A 22,056-nucleotide genomic window follows, 5' to 3' on the forward strand; every position below is an offset into this window, starting at 1 on the left:
AGTTACATTTTAAAAAAATTTACTTCCTTTTCTTACGTTTTTATGCGCTGATGATAGTTGAAAAACATGATTGTGTTTATGTTGTTATTTGTATTTAGAGTACTGAGAAATGAATAGACACTTACTCTGGGATGTTAAATTGTGAACATAGCAGTTTTAGTCTCCAGTTAAGTTTTGGTGATAGATGTGTGAGGAGTGTTATTTTGAGACAAAGTATGAAGTAAGAGTCTTTTTTCATGCACAGAGCAGCTGCATGGCAACTATGATTTACAATAAAAGATACTATAAACTATTAATACCCAGTGTAAATGCAACCAGGTAATATTCAGCTGCAAGTTAGGGTCTAGTCATAAAATGGAATAGTGAAACTTAGCAAAGTGGTGTTGGAGAATATGAATTTGGGAAGGGAGTTGTAACTTTAACAGAAAGTAAGTTTATTTAAGAAGACATTTGAAAGCCAGCTAGGAGCTAGGCTTTCCTAGCTCCTAGCTGGCTGTATTCTATCAACCAAAATATCAGAAAGAAAAAAGGTTTAATATGTGCTTGGGAACAAAGGCAGAAAGAAGACATTAAGATTAGCCATCTCATGACAAAAAGCAGGCAGAGTAACGGACGAAGGGAGAACAAGAGTAAATGTGACAAAGTTACTTGTTTAGTAGATCCAAGGAATATTATATACATAATTAACATAAATCTAAGCAAAGCCTTCAACAAAATCTCTTATGATAGTCTCCTTAACGATATGATGAAATATCGGCTAGATGAGTGACTGTTAATGGTTCCTCTTCAGCTTGGACGGGAATAAAAAGTGGAGTATGATAGAGCTCTTTATTGGGGCCTGTGCTGTTCAACATTTTAATCTTTTTTAAAAATACTTTTATTAAAAAGTTTAACAATGCTAAAAGATAATACAAACTGAGATCAGAAAAAAAGAAAATAGAAATACAAAGTGCAAAAAGAAAAAGAAAAAAAAGAGAAAAGAAATAGAAAAAAGAATATTTAAAGAAGTGACTCCCAATCTTCCTTGCAACAAGTACAGGTAAATTTAATATTTCCCCACCCCCTATAAGATTACATGCATATTTCACTTCTTCCCATAACCTACCCCCCTTATCTGTTCGCAATTCCAAAAATAGTTGTTATTTCTGTCCAAATATCAGCAGAAAGTCCATAAAGGGTTTCCAGAATTTTACAGAAATAGTTCTTATTTTAACCCTGATCAAATAAGTTAGTTTTATGTTCCTTTCTTTTGCTTCTAACAATCTTGATCTTTAATTCATTAAGTTGCTGTCATAGGATTGAATCTCCGTTCAAACTTTCTCCTGTCTGAAAGATTTATTCAAGGCTTTAGAAACCCTCTTTTGTAAATCCAATAATAAGTCCTCACCCAGGTCATTCTTCATCTCTTGGCTTACCATTTGTATTTCCACTCTGATTGTCATCTCTGTTTTATAATCCACAATTTCTTTATTTTCCAGTGTTTCCACATCAGATGGAGTTTGTTTCACCTCTTCATCCTGTTGGTCTATAAGTTCTTCCACATTGTTCTCTTCCACATCTTTCTTTTCTTCTTTAGAGTTTTCTTCAAAAAATGCATTTGTAGGTGCAGAAATTATTGCTGTCAGTTTGGTTATAAGTTTCTCTCCCAATTCTTTAAAAATTCTTTGAAATGTCTCAAGTGGCATACCTTTATCTGTCATTTTATAAATTTCACTGTTCTTTTAGTTCAAGAATAAAGTACAGGTCCCCCCCCTTTTTTTTTCTTTTCCTGCCTGGAACTTTAGTCCCCTCTAATGTCCCATTTATATAATCACAATGTCTCAGATTTCTTTGTTTCTTTATTTTCAAATTTCAACCAATCATATCTTTTCTGATAGCTTAAACAATTTATGTTCCACGAAGATAATAATTTGTTTACTTAGTTATTTCAAAAGTCTTAGCAAAAGTTCTAATATTCCAAATTTGTCTGATGCTTTAATTCGTTTATAACTTTCATGAATTTAATTCTTATATAACCTTTTGCCATTTATTCTATATTATTTAATTTCTTTAACCTGGTAGTTAGGTTTTCCTCTATTTTAGAATGAGGTTTTACTCACCAGGTAGTTTTTCAAACTTGTTGCTTAGAAGACCTCTTTTAACTTTAATTATAAATCCAAAAGTGGTTAGAAAGTGAGGTTGGACAAACCCAGTGTCCTTAAAGGCTTCACTGCGATTGAGAGCTTGATGGCTTCCCTCGTCTCCCAGCCCTCAGAACGGCGGGTTGACCACTGTCCTATGGTCTCCTTGCGAGGAGCAGCCATATGGAGCATAAGTAGGTAATCTCTTGTCCTTTCCTTATCCAAAGAGGCTCCATTGGACCGAGCTTGCCACTGGTCCATTGGTCTTGGCCGTGTCGGCATCTCCGCTCCAGAGATGTCTAGTTCGTCATTCCCTCATCTGGAAGTCCCTGTTCAACATTTTTATAAATGACTTGGAGAAGGGAGTTGAGGGAATGCTTATTAGGTCTGGGAGCAGTTTCCAATATTTTAGAGGAGAGAGCATTCAAAACTGTTGGCTGGCAGTCTGAGCATTATACAGTGCTCTTAAAATCCTTACCCTTCATGGTGACTCCGATCAAGTTCCCTTCAACTGGTATACTCAGCTTCCCGCTACAGGATTTTGTGGCAATATCTGGCCTAGCCATTGAATAAGATTCTTTATATTCTGTCTGGTGAGAAGTCACCTTCCATTCTTCTCTCTTTCTGAATACAGTAAGATGACACGCTTCCTATCTCCTTCACTTCTGTTTCTTTGTTGAGGTTCTTAAAAATCTTGACTGTCTTTCTTCTCTTTGTGGGAGATGATCAAATCATCCTCATAAGTCTGGATTATGCCCATCAGTAGTTGTTGAATTTGAAATAAAGTAGTGGTTGGTTTTACCTTGCGTGAAGGCTTCTCTGATCAGCATTTGGTTCAGCTTTTCATTCCAGTTTCTGATTACTTGATTCAGACCACAGATGCTCTTCTGAAGCTTGCCCACCAGGTCCTCAAAACCAGGGGGCTGTTGACTGTAGATGCCTTCTTTTATATCAAAGTAATCTACTTGTATATTCCTTGCTGCTATAAGCAGTGTCCTTATGGAAGTATGCTTGACTACTGGAGCAAGAGCCTCACCATAATTCTGGGTGTATCCCTTAGCTACTAGTCTGGCATTATGGTGCTGAACATCTCCTTCTGTGTTTCACTTGAATCTTGCTTTTTTTTTTTTTTGCAGGCTTAATTAATTTCCCAGTGTGGTTATTTTGAAGCACTTCGAATATTTTCTGCAGCCTTTCTGTATGTATCTGATTCAGTGGCTGACATACTTTTTATGACCTATGTGTGTGGGCTCTTCCACTTCATTCCTCTTGCCTATGTAGGAAAACCTTCAAGATGGAATCTTTGTTTATTTATTTAATTAATTAATTAAAATAATTTATATGACTGTCCATCTCATAACAGTGACTCTGGGTGGTATACAACAGTGACTTTTGTTGGGACTCTTGGAGCTGCAGTATCTGACTTTTCCTCTTGTGAAGCTCAGGATCTCAGCTTGCTATTCATGAGGAACAAGATATGATGTCTCAACATTATTTTAATCTCAGTTATGGATAGAGACATTCAGTGTAGGAGTTGAAAGGACTTTACTTTTCCAAGCCAGTTCCTTCTCCTTCAGAACTTAAGAAACAAAATAACTCTTTCTCAGAGTTAGTTATAAAAAATTTAAGAGTTGCATAGAAATTTATGATATTCTGAAACACTTTGATGTCAATTTATTCTCATTGTTATAGTAGAAATTATACTTCTTGCATCATTTTTACTGTTATGCAGAAGAGAATTTTTGGACAAATGTAAGCTTCATTGGTTTATTATATGCTATATTCATCTTGCCCTTTTCTCTAAGAAGCCCGGGGAATGTGTATGTGGTATTTTCTTCTATCTTACCTTTCAACAATCCTATGAAGTAGGTTAGGTTGAGAGATTAGTGAATTCACATACTACACTAAAGTATAACATGTTTTGTTTTGGGTTAGTATAATTTGGTCCAAAATGTACTGAGTGAGCTTCATGACTGAGCTTGGATTTCCAAGCATACTGACTCTGGAGTTATTAGATCCTCTTCTAAGGATTTTCTTCATAGCTTCAGATCATGAGTATGCTCAGAAGATTTATCTGACCTCCAAAGAGCTGTTTTTGGATTTGGATATAAACAATAAATTTGTTTAATTAAGAAAAAAAAGCTGGAGCAGTGTTGCTTACATTATGCTGGTAGTGGAACTGTTGTTTAAGAAACCTAAATGCAAAGCCCAAATATAGATCTAGTTCAATAGTTAATTGGAGCCTTTCTCTTGTGTACTTACCTCTTTGAATTTATCATATATGCATATACTGCTCAAACAGCTATTGCTTACCCCAAAGCCTTGAGATGAGACAATCTAAAAACATGTATTGTCTGACTTTTCTGTCAGTATCAGCTTCTTTTAGGCTTCTTAGAACAGAAACTCACTTAAAATATAGAATAAATCGAAGACATATGGCATCTAGAGGAAAAAAAAGTTTGTTGGCTTCTCTGACCATGCTTCCTTGGCAATACATGGTGTGTCAGTGGGATAAAACACAGCCCAGTTACCCTTATCCCCCACACTGTAAGAAAATGATTAATGAAGTCTGCAAGCAAACAGGGAAGAAAGCATTAGTCTTCTGAAGTTGAAACAAGCCATTTTCAAGACAACAAACCATAAATATTTGTTGCAAATCTCCTTTGATTCTTTTTGTTCTTTAATGTACAGAGTAAATGAAGTCAGATGCCAACATCTGTGCAGAGAAGGGAAAAAGAATAGATCCTTAATGGATTTATTTTTTAAAAAAAGTCAAAGCACCTGGACTGGATTACATGTTCTAAAAGCATCCATTTTTTAAGCATCTTCTAACAGTATTATTGTAGAGAGCCAGTTTGGTGTAGTGGTTTAGGCACCAGGCTAGAAACTGGGAGACTGTGAGTTCTGGTCCCGCCTTAGGCACAAAGCCAGCTGGGTGACTTGGCCAGTCACTCTCTTTCAGCCCAAGGAAGCAGGCAATGGTAAACCACTTTTGAAATCTTGCCAAGAAAACCACAGGGACTTGTCCAGGCAGTTGCCAGGAGTCAACACTGACTCGAAGGCACATAAACAGAAAACAAAACCAGTATTATATTTAGAGAGGAGGTTTTGAAAATGCAAGATTGTGTGGTTATAGCTTTCCACATGTAAGTTCAGGCTGTGAGATCTGGTTAAAGAGAAATGTGCAATTCCTAGGGAACCAAGCTTCCACAGAATGCAAGTGCTGCAGATTAATTTATTTCCTAACCAAGTGAAAGGATAACCTCCTTGTCTAACTCATGTTTTTTCAGAGCATTGAACAAGATAAAGTGAAAAGTGTTTTTGTTCCACTGAGAAATTCCCTATCTAGTGATTTTTCCTCAAGCCCCTGTAAAACCAATGGGAAAAATAGGTTCCATTAAAAAATTGGAAGCTAAGACATTATTGTACTGTTAGATTCCATGTTTTATTTCTAAACTTAGCTTTTTTTCCAGCAAGGGAAAAGGGAAGCTTTGAACTGCAGCATGACCAGCTCTGTGCAATTTCCACAAATTAAGACTTAAATAAATTTATTTTATGCCTGGACATCCAAAGAAATTGACAAATAAATAAAGCTGCCCCCCCCAATCCAAATGATGTTTTCAAGTGCCTTTGAATATGCTGGCTTTTTGTCAATTGTAAAGTATTCCACTAAGTATTATTTAACAGCCTCTTAATAGCAAGGTGTGTAATTAATTTTCAGAAGGGGTGCTACAAAATTATATATCCAGAGACAATTCCAAAACTGTGAGGGTTTTGTGTGTATGTATGCGTGTGTGTGTGTGTGTGTATGTATACAGTATGTATGTGTGTGTGTGTGTATACACATACACATACTAGAAAAAGAACCAAAACATATCTGTTCTTAACATTTGCTAGTAATATTTTTGTTAAACAGAAGGAAGTCAAATTGGGAAATTAGGCTGATATTTTTGGAAAGATCTGTGGAAATCCATCTGTTTCAAAACCTCTTTATTCAGTTTTCGCTTTTTTCTCAGCTTGTATTAATGCTGATGAACAATTGATTTTTCATAATTTTAATCTAATATGCTAAAAATGTTGTATTCTGAGGTCCCTGGCCTGAGCCCAAGAAGTAATTTTGCAGATTAATTACACTTTTAGAGGCTAAATTGTTGATTTATCCAGTGAATTATTATTAAACTACCATAACTCATAGGATTGGATGCTAGGACTTATGTGGTTGCAATAAGAAGTAGCTTTGCATAATTTCTGGGACTTCTTCACGAACTCACTAACCTACATCAGTTTTAATGTAACAGAACAAACCAGGTGTGAAAATAACAGCCCCATCCATTGGAATTGAGTTCATTCCCTAAGTAGTGGTTTGGGGAGCAGTTTAAAATTAAGGGTGAGTTAATCAAAAACGGAGGAGCTGATACTTGTGCTTTTCCTCCCTATAAAAAGGTTAACTTTTTTTTTTTTTTTTTTTTTACTTTGATGGGGCTCTGTGATTATAAGAAAAAAAAATCTGTGCAGTGAAAAGACTGTTGAGGAAAAAGGTGTGGATAGGTAAGAGTTCAACTTCCTTTCCCTGCTCATTTTGTACTTTAAAAGTTGACTATTTCCTTCTTTATAGACATTTAAGATTTTGTAATGTACAGTATTCAGCTTTTGTTGCCATCCCATATGAAAGGAGTGAGGAATCTATGAACTCAATGATGGGCACTTTTCTATCAGTGTTTTCATTCCCTGGTTCCTCAAAAGCACTGTGAAGCCAACCTACTTTATTCCACTGATCTCTGAACATAGAGAGGAAGAAAGAAAAAACTTGGAATGCAGGGTGGGACAAGAGTTCCTACCAATGAGGGATGGAAATGGGGTGATCATAGAACTCCTACCAATAGGGGAGCAGACCACCTGGAAGCAGATCTGTGGCTCTTCAATGGCATGAATGAATGAATGAATGAATGAATGAATGAATGAATGAATGAATGAACGAATGAATGCTTTACAGTGATTTTGCATATGCAGTGATTTTGAATAGATCAGCTGTCAGCTCCTGGATGCAGCTGACATCATGAGAAGGGACACATTCAGAGATGATTTTGATCTACCACAAAGATCCAGTCTGGTTATGCTGAGAGCTGTAGTTTAGCAACATTCCTCTGCTATATGAGGCATGACAACATAGCATATTTCCCCTTTGAGTTAGATTGGAGAGCAATCAGCACTCGCTTTGTTTTTGTAATATGAAATTCTGTTTGCTTTTCATTACTGGTTCAATGTGTCTCACATATACTGAAATCTTACATTTGCTTAGTCTAATTCTTCGGAGAAAGCACCCTTGGACTAGAAGGAGAAGTTTACATTTGTTATCTTTTGATAAGTATAGAACTTGGATACTTTTTGCCTTCCAGAGTGTGTTCACTCTTTGAAATTAAGCCATTTGTACTAACTTTTTGATAGGTACATATTTATTTTATAACTTGTGCCTGTCATACTTTGTAGTTTTACATGTAGATACTTCACAAAGGAAAAGTAGTTTGGCTAACATTTCTTTAACTGAAAATAGCAATGCCTAATTTTTTTAGTTTGTTTTGGAGAGATAGATGAATCTATTTTTATGGGAAAAGTCTTACATTTCCTACTGGTATAAAGAAAGATATGCCAATGTTGATTTTGTGAAGAATCCTTATAGATTTAAACTCTGGGATATTCTCTAAACTATGGAAAAAAAACATGCTCACTTTCAACAAAATCAATTATTATCTTAAGGTTTATGGTCAGCAATATTAACATCTATGGCTTACTATTGTTCAAATTTAATCTTTTATTATCAGTTTATTATCTGAATTCCTATTTACCAAATATAGGTTTTGTCAATAGGGAAGTTTGATACAAGTATGGGTAGAAAATTAGCAATGTTTTGAAAATTTGTGGGAGTGAATGGGTTTAGCTATGCCATTTAAAAAGTTAAAGATTAGAGAAAAATTAAATGTAGAAGCTTGCTGGGAAGATAATTGAGTGGATTGCTGCTTCTGCTGAAGTAAACTTTAGTCCAGTGTTTCTCAACCTTGGCAACTTGAAGATATGTGGACTTCAACTCCCAGAATTCCCAAGCCAGCATGCTGTCTGGGGAATTCTGGGAGTTGAAGTCCACATATCTTCAAGTTGCCAAGGTTGAGAAACATTGCTCTAGTCTACAAAATCTTGTGCCTTAATATTGATTCATCTTTAAGGCTCTTGTTTTTGCTGTAGCAGGCTTAACACAGCCTTCCTTCTGGAAATAATTAAGGGAATTATTATCCTCATCTAAAGGTCACGGTCATGGTCAGCCATCTGGAAATAACATTATAGTGGGATGCAAGCCCATGTAAGAGACTATTATCTCATTTTCTGATGTTATGTCATACATAGCTGATGGGTGTTTATACTAGTAACTGCACAATTCCTATGTCCTACATTGATAGGAATCAGGCATGTTGCAGACCTACATGTGGTGGATTTACATTTTACTGAACAGTGCCATTTTCAGATGACTAAGTGAAACTGGTGCAGCTATTTGCAAAAAGTACTATAGACTACATGAGTGAATTAAGCAAGGTTGTATTTTTCTCACCTCCCTTTCTTTCTTTTCTAGGCATAGATATTCTCCATCATTTAGGCCTAAGTGGGCAACCTGTGCAACATCCACCAACAGGGACTACAATGCATTTGTCACATGCTTCATCACCTCAAGGGATTCACCCAGCTGCCTTTGGAGTTCTTTTGCCCACTCAAGCAGCCACTGAAATTCCTATCTCTCAAGCGGGAATATCAAGTTTAGGTTCTAAATTTGCCATACTGATTAGCATACACTCTTACAGGGTAAACAATGCCTTTCTTTTCAGTATTAGGAATAAAAATAGACTGCAGTTTGGTATACAGTTGCTACCGAGGAAGATAATGGTGCACACTGGAGGGAAGCAGTCTGTATACTTTGATTATCGTGTTCATGATGAGCAGTGGCACACGTTTGCTATTGATGTTACGGAAAAATCAGTGTCCCTATATACTCAATGTGGAAGGAAGCACTTCAGTAAGGAGATTCTTTCTAAAGTGCAGTTTGATTCACATAGCTTATTTACCCTAGGAAGAATGAACTCTCAGTCAGTCAACTTTGAAGGTGTGTTATGTCAGCTGGATATTATCCCCTCTGCACAAGCCTTGATAAACTATTGTAAATATGTGAAACTACAGTGTCGCGAAGCTGATACATATCGATCTCACGCAACTTCTCCAAATGGGGTGTTCTCAAGCAAGCTGTTGGATGAAGTAACCCAACCGTTAAATAAAAGAAAAGGTGCCCCAAATCTTCATGTCAGTAAGTTGGCATCAGTCCAAAATCCTCCAGAATTGATGGAGACAACTTCTTCCTTGACTCTTCTTTACTTAAGGAATATTACAGCCTCACCAGAACCAAATGACCAGCAAATTGTGAATGTCTCAAAACATCATCAGCGTCATGTCAGCAAAAGGAAAGGTGATCCCTGGGCTCTCACAAAATTATCTTTAAACCATACAGACTCTGTCACAGAAAATATAAAAAGAAAAATTAGTTCCGATCTGCTCTTTTCCATAAAGCAACCTAATACCAAAAATATGATGAAAAATACATCAAAGCCATATTCATATGAATTAATGGATATGCATCAATTTTTAAATACAACATTATATAAGGGTTTTCATTCTGTACCTTTAAATAATCAGTTTGGCTCATGGGATGAACAAACAGTTCAGACTGATGAGATTTACAATGCAGAAGGCAATTATGAATTTGATGCTGATTATTATGATTATGATTATGAAGAATTGGAGAGACTACTTGACATGGAAAATCTGAGGGGGCCTAAAGGAGATCCTGGACAGATGGTAAGTTGCCTTCATTTATGGTGCCTAATGAAATACAAGAATTCAGAAGTCACATTGCAGGGACTGACCAAGGTGGTTATTATGCAGAAATTTCCTGTGATTTCAGTTTTCTATGTTAATAGTACAGGAAGTATGAGAAATAACCTTGAACTTTTGGTATTTGATAATAGTAGATATTTTGTTTTGGATGGATTTGCTGGAAATTCTAGAGAAATATCTATAGTACAAAGAACCAGACAGTGGGACTGCCTTCCCAAACTGCTGTCTTCCAAATGTATTAGAGTTTGGAGATCACAAGAGCTGGACTAGAATTTTTTTTCCATGAATGAAATGCCACTGTCAGAGTAACAAGTTTCTTTCTCAATCCATTCTACTTCTGAGGCCTAGTTCTTACAGTGATGGTAAATGTATATTGTGAATATGGAATAAATTGGATCAGGGCAATATTATTTACATGAAAGCTAGATGGGAATTTCTCACCTGGTCTTCATGAACTCCCACCCTAGTATGTTTATAGATTATACCTCTGTAGTCTTTATAACTTCCTGTGGGGCATGATATCTGAAATACCATTTTCTTTGGAGTAGGACACAAGATTGAGTGCTTGTTTAAACATTCACACACCTTCCTGGAAAACTGACACTTCAGAAAGAATCTGAAATAATCTAGCCCCTCTTTCACCATTGGGAAGTATAGATTTACAGTTAATAAAATACATAAAAAGTATGGAAAAAAAGCCAATTCAGTGACAGCTTGATCAAAGTTTGTATCAGAAATTATAAATATGTTCTCATAGCTAGAAACCTAATATTTCTGTGAAAGTGAAGGGAGGGCCAAGATAGTTGGAATTCCAGGGTACAGCAGCAACAGTGCCCATATTCATGTTCTATTGCATAATCATAGCCATTCAGATTCCTAGATTTTGTTTAGGTTTTTTTTTTTTCTGTATCCTGTTTCAAATCTCAACCAGTGATGTCTATATTCTAATTCAGGATAATACTTCAGTGTATCTGGTGTAATGAATATATCCATGAGAGCTTATGCATTAATATATTTGTATAGGAATGTAAGAATGCCAACTTCTTCTTATCTGTCACAGCCTTGTTATTTAAGAATTCAGTAGAAACAGTTTCCCTGAATGTTCATATGCACTTTCTCACATGCTTCTCCTAGTGTATACATTTTTGTATATCCTTTTCTTTTCATGAACTTTTTGTTGTAAACATTTTCCAGTCTCTTTCTTTAATGCACATATTATTGTGCATATTTTAAATTGTGAATCACATTGCAAAATTCTGAAAATGTATTTGTTCTTCATTCTTCTCTAAATGGAAATGACGGATCTGAAATCTCTGTAATCATTTAAAAATTCTGACATTCTTTACCCATCTTTGCTTTTAAGAATCACAAGAATCAAGAATGTTATCTTGCATTTTTGATTTGGACAAGATAGTTGCAATTTTTTTTTTTTTTTGCATTCAAGCAACTTACATGACTTTTGTTAGTCTCCACTCAACTTATTGAAATTTTAATTATTTACATAAATAGGGGAGCAGGGAATTTGTTCCCCTGTAGAAGGTGTCATTGTAAAGTGCTTATGATGTTGTTGAGAACCAATGGGAATTTGATTACAACCAGTCCTGAAGATCTATAAATTCCTCACCCAGTTTTTAACATTTGTTAGTTAACTCTTTAATGAAAGGATCCTCAGGCATTTAAAACCATATGCTTGATAAGCCAAACACCTTTACAGTAAAAATAATAGCAGACCAAGTCTATTCAAATAAATGAGATTTTTGCATGCTGCCAGGAGAATTTTCTTACATTGGGACTTCTAGAATTGGGGCATTACCTTTAATCCATTTAATCACTGATGATGGAAAAAATTGAGGAAAAGTTTCTCAGGAAAGGATCTCAATAAGTTCGTATGAAAACTGCTGGGTTCTTAGGAATTTGAGTCCAAGCACTATAGGACTTTGAAGGTTAAAAACAGCATGTAGTTGTGGTGTTTGAAAATGAGCCTTTAGCGAGTGTAACTTGGATATGTTACTTATTTTGAAACAGGATTAACATGGGAAAGGTATTGTTTTGTGGGGTGTTTTATACATTCCCTTTTTGGTGAAGGTTCTTAACAATGAAATCCCTTTGCAGAATGCTGCTGCTGGAAAAACCCTTTCATCCTTACCTCATGCCATTATCTTGCTAAGGAGAGAATTGCTACCTTGTTCTTTTCCTCATAGACAATGTCTAGCATTCTCTTGCCAATGACAACAATAGCTATTTTCTTTCCTTGTGCTATCCAGAGAAACTATATTTCAGAAGAGTGAGAGGAAGCCACCATAACCACAAAGAACAAGGAAGGAAAACAGCAAATGAAATTAAATGATTTCCTTATTTTCTCTTGCAAGGAAAAAAGAGAATGGTATTGTAGTAGGGAAATTACAGTAGTTGTGGTTGGCAGTAAAAAAAGAATATGTACATATTGGAAGTGGAATTCAAAAGAGAACTGGAAGATTCTAGCCTAACTTGTAATTGGTGCAGCATTAAAACAAAACAATTTCAGCCCAGATTTAGTGCACCCGATTATTGGATACCTTGTGAACTAATGCTGACAAATTAATCTTCTGAAACCTTGTAGACCTGTTCTGTAGCAGCTTCCATGTAAATGCATCTATACAGTCACTAGCATGCTCAGAAGCTAGCAATTTGCTTCCTAGTCACTGAAGAAGAAGCTGACAAAAAAGTGCTAACTCCATTTTTGTAAATAGAAGGCAAGGATAGGACTTTTGTCATGCCATGGAGGAAACCCTTCTCTTAACTTTGCCTTCTGCAGAAGGAGGCCTTTTTCCTCTTAGTTCATTAAAAGAGCCAAGAAAAAAAATGTATGAAAAAATAGTTATTCTAACTATTACTCTTACAGAAGAAATAAAAGAAAGGAAAGACAAAGGAAGAGGGGAAAGGAATTAAGAAAGCTTCTATAGCTGTGCATCTATGAGAAGGTCAGGAGGCTGTAGGTGGTACCTCTGACACCAAAAACTGCATAACAGCCAGAGGTTGTGAAGATCTGCGGGGGCAGTGCGAAAAGACCTTTCTGCTAAGGGACTGTAAGAAGGGTGATAGAGAGAAACCTCTTTGTTCCAGCATTTTGAAGCATTCAGAAGAATGGAAGGGAAAAACCTGTGGCCATTCTGTATAAGCTTGTTCTATAGTACACAGAAGCAATTCACTAGTGTTCTGTTCTTTGGGAATGCTGGGAATTCTTATTGGCTGAACCAAAATGTGATTTACATAGGCTTGATAGGCTGCATGAATCAAGTCAGTGTTGTTTGTGAACCATGGTTAATAGTTTAGTCTGTTAGATGACCACAGCTAATTGTGGTTTAGTCAATGAAACACAGTTGAGTATAGTTTAGCATGTTGTGTGAACACCTAGCCATTGTTTGATTTTCTAAATATATTTTGTTCTATGGACTCTTGATCTGCAATTAATGCATCTGATCTAGGCTGCTTCCAAATGTATCCTTTTCATTAGATTTTGTTGTCTCATGGCTTTTAATTCTGTATAGTGTTTTCATCTAATGAAAATTTTGTAAGTTGTCAGTCTCTTTGGTGCCATAAGATTCTGGGGTGCTTTTACATATAATGCCAAACTATGGTTTCTTTTAACCATGTATAATTGAATAAACCACAATAGCTTAATTCATATAATTAAGCTATACGTTATAGTTTAGATATAAGCTATACGTTATAGTTTAGAAACTACAATGGCTAATTCACCCAACTAAAACCAAACAATTTGCTGGATGTCTTTTCAAACAATCCACATTATGTATGTATGATGTATGAGCCCTGTATTTGCTTTTACTAATAATATTCCTTTTATATTCTGCACAAATGAAACTTTAGAATCTATGTCATTATAGCAATGAGGGATGCTTCATATGTTTCTTTATATGTATGTATATATGTATGTATTCTACTTGTATCAGGGAAAAGTACCTTCCAGTATGCAAATGCAGCTGCATTTTCATTTGACTAACATACTTTATGTAACGGAATTTTCTGCAGTGCTTTCCAGTATGTACATGGATCAAATAAATAACTGTCCAAAATTGTTTTTTATTTTTCGGAAGCATCACATCACTGGCAGTCATAGGGTGTTTTAAAGTAAAGTTGCATCAGTGTTGCATCAAAAGACCATGGTGGAATACTTAACATGTCTGTCAAGAAATATGAATGTTTTTGGTCCTGTGCAAAGCTAGGACCTAAAACATTCTATATATTGGTATCTTATATTCCCCCCAAAAATATATTTTTTTGTCCCTGAAAAAATATGAAAGGACTATAATTCTAGAGATACTCTTCCGGAGGTGTAGGACCTGAAATATGTTCACTATTTATGAGAACGTAGGGTGTTGGATGTATCTGAATAATGAATTTTTAAGCAGTTATAAAGCTCCTTCCATGGTTTGTTTTGTATAACATACAGTATACAGTATGCCAGGCACATTGTATTGCTTCCCTTCATGATTAGGTACAAAATAATTCCTTGCTTATTTGGGACCTAAATCACAAAAAAGTTTCATTTATTTTAACCATTCCTGCTGTCAGAATTCTGGCTTGGCCTGGTATTTGAACATGGCTAATGCCTATTCTATGCTGATTTTTAGAGTTGACTGTCTATCAGAGTGGCAGAATTTACAAAACATGCTCATGTACTATGAATAGTTAACATGTTCATTTGATGCCATCTTAGCTCTTGTCCCAGACACTCCACTGACATAGGGTTATCTTGTTTTCTTAATCTAGAATGGCTGCTAATGTTAAAGTCCCTGATTAATGAGCCCCATATGATAAGGGTAAGATGGTGTCATGCACATCATAAAGTTAACTCTGTACAATCACTTACCATATTGTGCAAATACAGCCACAGTCAGCTATGTGAATTTAATAAGCATTGACCCACCTCAAGACAGGAAGGATGGGAAGAAATTTTGCTATTTTTATTTTACTAGTTTAATTATCATTTTAGCAAATGATGAAGAGGCATAATTTGCAATGCAGTTAGGAGCTTTTGAAACAAGAAGTTTTTTGGAACTCTTCTGAGGCTGGGAATCCTGAAGCTATTTAGGATTCTCTTCATTACCAATACAACAATGAAAACCTCTTGTTTTACCCTTCAAAAACAGAGAGGTGATTCTTTATGAATCTATCTATTCTGTTCCAAATGAATGACATGGATTTAATGGCTTATCTTTTTTGTGTGTGTTTTGTGTGTGGAATTTTGTGTGATGCTTTATGGCTGCAGCCAAGCAGAAGAAGCTGCACTAGACTTAAAAACAAAACAAAAACAAAAACAAATAAATGGAGAAGCCAGAAGTTTTCCTAAGGTTCATAGAATCAGTTATAATAGTTCATGATTGCTGATTCCCCCCCCCCACTAAAAAAGCGTTCAGTTTTCACACTGTTTAAGAACTGAACTGCACAAGAAGCACAGTTAATTCAGTCCACTTCCATTGTAATCTATTAAATTGTCACTAAGTGTTTGTGGACAATACTATTTCAGAAAGAAGGATAGTACAGTAGAGAAAGTGACTGTATCTCTATATTCCTTCCAACAAGGTTACACAACCCATATTAAATATTCAGCTTGGTTTTGGGACTGCATCTCTTAGAACGTGTGTGTGTGTGTAAATAAAACTTCTCTTACTCATGTATGTATAGCAAGACAAATTCTCCCTTCCCTGTACATACATGCATATATGTTATTTTCTAAGTACTGTATACTTACACTGCTTACAGACCAGTGTTGAGAGGACCGATTTTAAAAGGGAGTAAAATTCCTTTCTTTGTAGCCTTTGACAGCCCAGATTTAGCCATTTTCATTCTCTGTTCTTCCCAGCAAAAGGACCTCTCTGAAGCTGCAGGTCAACTGATAGATATACTACCTGGTTCCTTACGAGGATAGTGCTGGGCAAGCTACAGTGGAAGCTTTCATAGTACATGGATTGTTACCCCCCTTTCCCCTAACTTACAAGGCCTAGGTATAAGCAAAGCAGAGAACATACTGGTATAGGCTTTCATGGCTGGTATCTGTTGGACAGTGTTGAGCTTCAGGGTTTAGTGACCATGGTCTGGGTAGCAGATTTCCTGATGTTTCACATGCAGCTGTGGCTGGCATCTTCAGAGGCAAGGTAGTCTGCCCTGAGCCACACCAAGATCACGAGGTCCACAGCCAGCAAACAACAGAGTCTGCCACGTCTTCAGTCAAGGAAACAACCAGCACAGGCCTGCCCAAAAGCAGGACCAACCAGGAATCAGTACTCCAAAAATGACCAGTGAGAAGCCAACATGAACAAAGGACCAGCAGAAACCAACATGAACAAAATGACCAATCAGCACTGGGCACAAACAACTAATCTGAGACCTGCCCTCCCCAATCTGTACCAATCAGAAACCAGCTTGGCTAAAGACCAATCAAAAGTCAGGTCACCTGGCTATAAAGACAAGAGCCCACTCTGTGCAGTTGTCTCCTGTCTGGGTAGTAAACCACCTTTCCTCTGAAGATGCTAGCCCCAGTTGTTGGTCAAATGGCAGGAAATCTGTCTAGATCACTAAATCCTAAAACTCAGTGCTGCCCAAAGTAGAGAACAGTTTCCAATATTCTTCTATTTAAGAATGGACAGCTCATATTTCTGAAGTAGTCTGCTGGATAATTCATGCATTATAGTCCTATGAACTGGCCTATTGATTCTAGTGTACAGTCAGATAGCTATGTTGAAATGGGCATAGTTTGTACTATTAGAAGAGTATCTTGGACTATGTTCCCTTAATGTTTTCTCAGGGAAAAAACATTTTTTAAAATATAAGATGCCAATATATAGAAGTTTAGGTGCTAGCTTTGCACAGGATTAAAAGCCTTTGTATTTCTTGATATATGTATTAAGTACATAGGATTTCACTGTGCTTCAGACTGCTGTCTCTGGTATATTTGGGAATTACTTTGAGGGTTTGCAGCTGGGCCACCAATTATATCTAATCAGACCTATAGCGGAGATGGGCTTGTAATGCAAGTGTTAAGATGTGGGGTTTTATACTAATTGCCTCTAATGTTATTGTCCTGGGGAAGGATTGTACCGGACCTGATCCTGGAGTGGTGGGAAGGATTGCTTCTAGAAAGCAACTCCACACTGACACTGTCCATTGTGTTTTAAAGCCATAAAAGTAAATATATTTTTAAAAGTGTAATTATTTTAGTTAGGCTTCTGCAGGGATTGAAGCTATGCAGCTGTGACATAATGTGGCAGTTTCTACTTTTCATTCCTGTCTGCTTTACCTTTATTAGATTGGGCCACAATGAAAGTGCTCTATTGATGTATTACAATACAGTGGAACCTCGGTTTACAAACTTAATTCATTCCGTGACTCTGGCCACAACCCGAATTGGTCGCAACCCGAAGGAAATTTTCCCATAAGGTTCAATGTAATTACCGTTAATCCGTTCTGGTGTGGAGGACAGGGAGGCGGCTATTGCTTGGAGGGAGAGTCCCCCTCCCTACGATCACGTGTCAGGGGCGGAAAATGGCCGCGGACCACGTGTCAGGGGCGGAAAAATGGCCGCAGACCACGTGTCAGGGGCGGAAAAATGGCCGCGGACCACGTGTCAGGGCAGAAAATGGCTGCGGACCACATGTCAGGGGCGGAAAAATGGCTGCGGACTGTGTCACGGGAGGGAAAATGGCTGCGTATCCTGCTCGTACCCTGAGGCGGAGTTCGCAAACCGAGGTAAATTTTTGCGGCCGGAGCTGGTCATAACCCGAAAAGTTCGTTAACAGAGGCGTTCGTAACCCAAGGTTCCACTGTATTAACCCCATCTCCAAATGGAAGACTGAATTTGAGACAAATTCAGAAATTGTAGGGATAGTCTTTAGGAATTTGGATTGACCTTCAATCCTTGTAAAAACAAACTTGAGCTCCATAAAGCAAATTAGTTGTTATTTTTCTCTCAACAAAATTGACTGAGGCTTGAGCAAAATGCTAATGTGTACCAAAGGTGTATTAAAATAGCAGCAGTACTACATTGGGTATTCTTCATGGAATATTTTATATGTGTCTTTTTAAGTATTTAGGGACAGTAATCCCTAAATACTTCTAGAGCTTAACTTGCTTAATTGGTGTTCTATTTGCCAGCTGTTTCACTGATCTTTTGGCTAAAATTTTCACTTTCATTTTTTGCTAACTGATGGCCTTCTTTACAATAGATGGTGAGTGTTTGCAGGCTTCTTCTCATTCCTGTAGGTATTCTGGAAATGATTAGACATTTGATCAGTAGGTAAATAAAAGAGCAACCAGAATATTTATATCTTTCTTGAACTGAATCTGCTCCCAATAGTTGGTCCTTAATCCTTAGGGAAATCCTATCCTATAGTCTTAAATAAATGTAACAGTCACCTCTCTATATCCAGGAGATTTAAAGTTTGCAAAGGTTTAATAAAAGGCATTTCTAATCTTTATTTTTCAGTAAGGAGATATATAATTAAGTATTGGTCCAAAGTTGCCCAACCCATCCTAAGGACCTGCATGTTTATCTGCTAGAAGTTTATCTTGGCCTAGCCAATCAAACACCCATAAATATAGATGGCTATTATAAAGGTTACTGATGACATTTGACAAGCTAAATGATTTGCAGTTAACAGGGTCTGTCTTCTCCTTTTTATAGACTGGTATAGCTATAAAATATTCTCTTTCTACTCCTTGGGAATATTAGTTATTCCAAGACAAATAAATAGATGCAAGGGTGGTAGCCTATCAATTTATTTTATCTTTCCCTATTTTCAACTGTTGATAACTTAGTTACAGTCTAGACCAGGTTACAGTGGCCATCAACAGAAGATTCTTGCTTAAGCTGCCGTTGTATATTAATCAAGTATTGTATATCACTAGAAGTTGCTGTCCAGACTGAAAGGTTTCTTTATTATCTGTTTCCTGTTGATTTTTAGTTAGATGCCCAAAGACTGAAGCTGGGATTGTCTCAGTTCAAACAATGAACTTTGTGACTGAGTTAACAGGATAAAACATAATTGGATGTGACAGAATGGAATTATGAAGGCCAAGCTCAGGGAGATAAACATTTTCTTAGCTCACCAGAACTGCGTGGGAGGAACAAGAGGATGAGACTGGCACCTCCCTGAGGAATTCACACTGTTGTGGCTGGAGGACTTTGGGAACTGGGGTTTTAGTCTGGGAAGATTCTTGCTAGAGGTTGTAGCTAATAAACATAGCTGGACTGAATTTGCATTGTCTCTTGGAGTTCCTTGGGCTAGCCCTGACATCAATCTTCCCAGACTCATTTCTACCTTCGAGACGAAGGAGCTTGAATCATGGCAATGGATCCCCAGGGAGCTAATTTGACACCACAGTTATTGGCAGCAGCCCTGCTATAGCATCAACAGCAAGTGGATGCACAAATTAATAACTTACAAGCAGCTATGTTTATTAGCTACAACCTCTAGCAAGAATCTTCTCAGACTAAAACCCCAGTTCCCAAAGTCCTCCAGCCACAACAGTGTGAATTCCTCAGGGAGGTGCCAGTCTCATCCTCTTGTTCCTCTCATGCGGTTCTGGTGAGCTAAGAAAATGTTTATCTCCCTGAGCTTGGCCTTCATAATTCCATTCCATCACATTGGGTGATTTCATACAACACACTGAATCACAACATCTAAATTGACCCTGTTGTTGGATATTCTAATCCCTTGGTATTTATGATTTTTTCCCTTCCCCAACATGGTAGTTATATTGTTTTGCCACTGGTTTAACTGTTAACTTCTGCTTTGCTCTAATGTTTTTAAATGCAGTATATATTTACTAGAGGCATTTTGGTGACTGAGGCAGCTTATAAATGGATAAAATAAATAAATAAGCCACAATTTGGTGGACTTACACAATTCACTAAACCTTTGAGGTGAGTGACACACATCACTTAGTTTGCACACTAAATTATACACACACACATGAGCACAACCATGTTTTGGTTGTGTGTTGTATAAACCTAACCACTGTTTCTGTTCTTTGGTAGTGATATGTACCATTCTAAGGCACATGCTAGTCACTGTGGCACTTAGAGTAAGTATTGTTTTCAGTTGCAAAAACCACTTAGTGGACCTACTGCAGGTGGGAAACTAAACTAATGAATAATCTCAATTTCCAAAAGACAGAATTTAAGATTGTCAGTCCTTTGTTGGATTTTTGTGTTCATCATTTTGTTTTATTTCATTTTCCCTTTAGGGACCCCCAGGTCCTACAGGATTACCTGGCCCCACAGGAAAGCGAGGCCCAAGAGTGAGTAAAGCTAGATGCATGTTTCTAAAAATATAGCATTTCACAATCGAGTACACACTTGTTTCTGGCTATCTTAATGCATTAATTTTTTTTAATTGCCTTCCTCTAGCATGCAGTCTAGGAAAACAGCAGTACATTTTGTTTTATACTTTGTCTAAATGTAAGCTTTGAATTAATGTGACAATAATTGAATTTGCCACATATCAGGCTACCTTTTGCTAATCTTCAGTTTCTTCATTCCTCTCATCATTGTGTCTCTGAAGCCTTATGTCCTATTTATTTGCTTTGCGGAATGAGGTGGAATGGGCTTCTTAGAATATTGCATTCCAGAGGTAGAAAGCAGAAAACCGAAGAAACCGGTATAGGCTTTTATGATCGGTATCTGTTGGGCAATGTTGAGCTTTAGGGTTAAGTGACTGTGGTCTAGAGAACAGATTTCCTGATGTTGCCAGCAAAACATCAGAAAATCTGTTCTCTAGACCACAGTCACTAAACGCTGAAGCCTAGCACTGCCCAACGGTGAAGAAGCGGTTAGAGCTGCAATTTTATAATACCTTTTTACGCTTCTTGGTATAGTAACAGTGTGATTGACTGCAAGAAACTTATACCATTAAGTTCATTTTCTAATAGCCAGAATTCTACCTCTTTTAGTAAAGTAATGAATTGTGTTTAGGGGTAACAATAGACACACATTTTTTAAGAAATTAACAAAATTTCTATAAACAAAAATTCTGAAGTCCAGAATTTGCCTGCTAGTTACTATGAATTTTATTTTTCCCCCACTTTGGATTTTTTTTGTCTCTGAGAAACTTTTATGTTAATAATATTTACATAATAATATGCAAACATATTTGTACTTTTTTCTGTTAAACATTGGTTGAGGCATTAAGAAAGGAACTTCTGGCATGTTGTGATGAACAAAAGCTAACTCATCAAAAACATGTTAGCCTGGCTTATATTAAAGTTAATTGCACTGATGCAAAGATTCCATGTGTGTTGGCAAGCAGCATAAAAAAGTCTTCCCTGCCAGATGACTGAAAATTTATGTCTTATTATCAATTGGAAGAAGAAAAATTCCTGCAGTGTCTTTTTATTATTCCCACCCACTCTGCAAGACTGGTTATCACTGGCTAAGTTGTCAAGTGATAATCAGTATGGGTAGGGGGATATATGAACCCACCCATTATGGCCTCATGTTATACATCGACAAGTCCATTAAGGCTCAATCACCAGTCATGACTTAAAAATGTTTGTTTAATGTTATATATGAACTGAGATGTTAACAGAGGTGACAAGGATATATTTGTAATCCAAAATCACACAAGGAATGGTCCTGCACCAAATCCTTTTGCATACAGAACTCATTCCTGATAAGTAACTTATGCATGAAGCTTATTTTTGCAAATGAAATATTGCTGGATTGGCATACTAATTTGGACTTTGGCCACTGAAAGTACTTCTGCTTGATTTTGTATCATTTTCATCAGTTAGCCTTAAAAAAAGGAATACGCTTTTAAACATTAGCTGAATAAGTATTTAATATTCTGAGAAGTATAATACGGCTAGTTATTCTCCTTTCATCCCATCTCTTTTCATAAATAAATAAATAAATATTTAAGGGCAAAAAAAATCACTAACAACTGTGGGATCTTACTTTCTACTTCAACCATGAACCTCCATTCTAGTAGGAGCCAAAACACTTGTTTCT

The 22,056-nt window shown here is 36.7% G+C and overlaps 1 protein-coding gene across 1 annotated transcript in view; it reads left to right on the forward strand.

Annotated features, from left to right (window-relative positions):
• The window catches only part of COL24A1 (collagen type XXIV alpha 1 chain), a 166,237-nt gene that overhangs the window by 11,901 nt on the left and 132,280 nt on the right, over positions 1 to 22,056 (forward strand). Inside the window, exons 3-4 of the mRNA XM_088153680.1 lie at positions 8,740 to 10,010; positions 20,295 to 20,348. Of these exons, the coding sequence (XP_088009806.1) occupies positions 8,740 to 10,010; positions 20,295 to 20,348 (1,325 nt within the window). The remainder of the gene's footprint in view (positions 1 to 8,739; positions 10,011 to 20,294; positions 20,349 to 22,056) is intronic.

Source organism: Python bivittatus, unplaced genomic scaffold, assembly GCF_059951505.1.
Source record: "Python bivittatus isolate LINGU-HERP-01145 unplaced genomic scaffold, Pbiv_v1 ctg000700_np1212, whole genome shotgun sequence".
Classification (NCBI taxonomy): Eukaryota; Metazoa; Chordata; class Lepidosauria; order Squamata; family Pythonidae; genus Python; species Python bivittatus.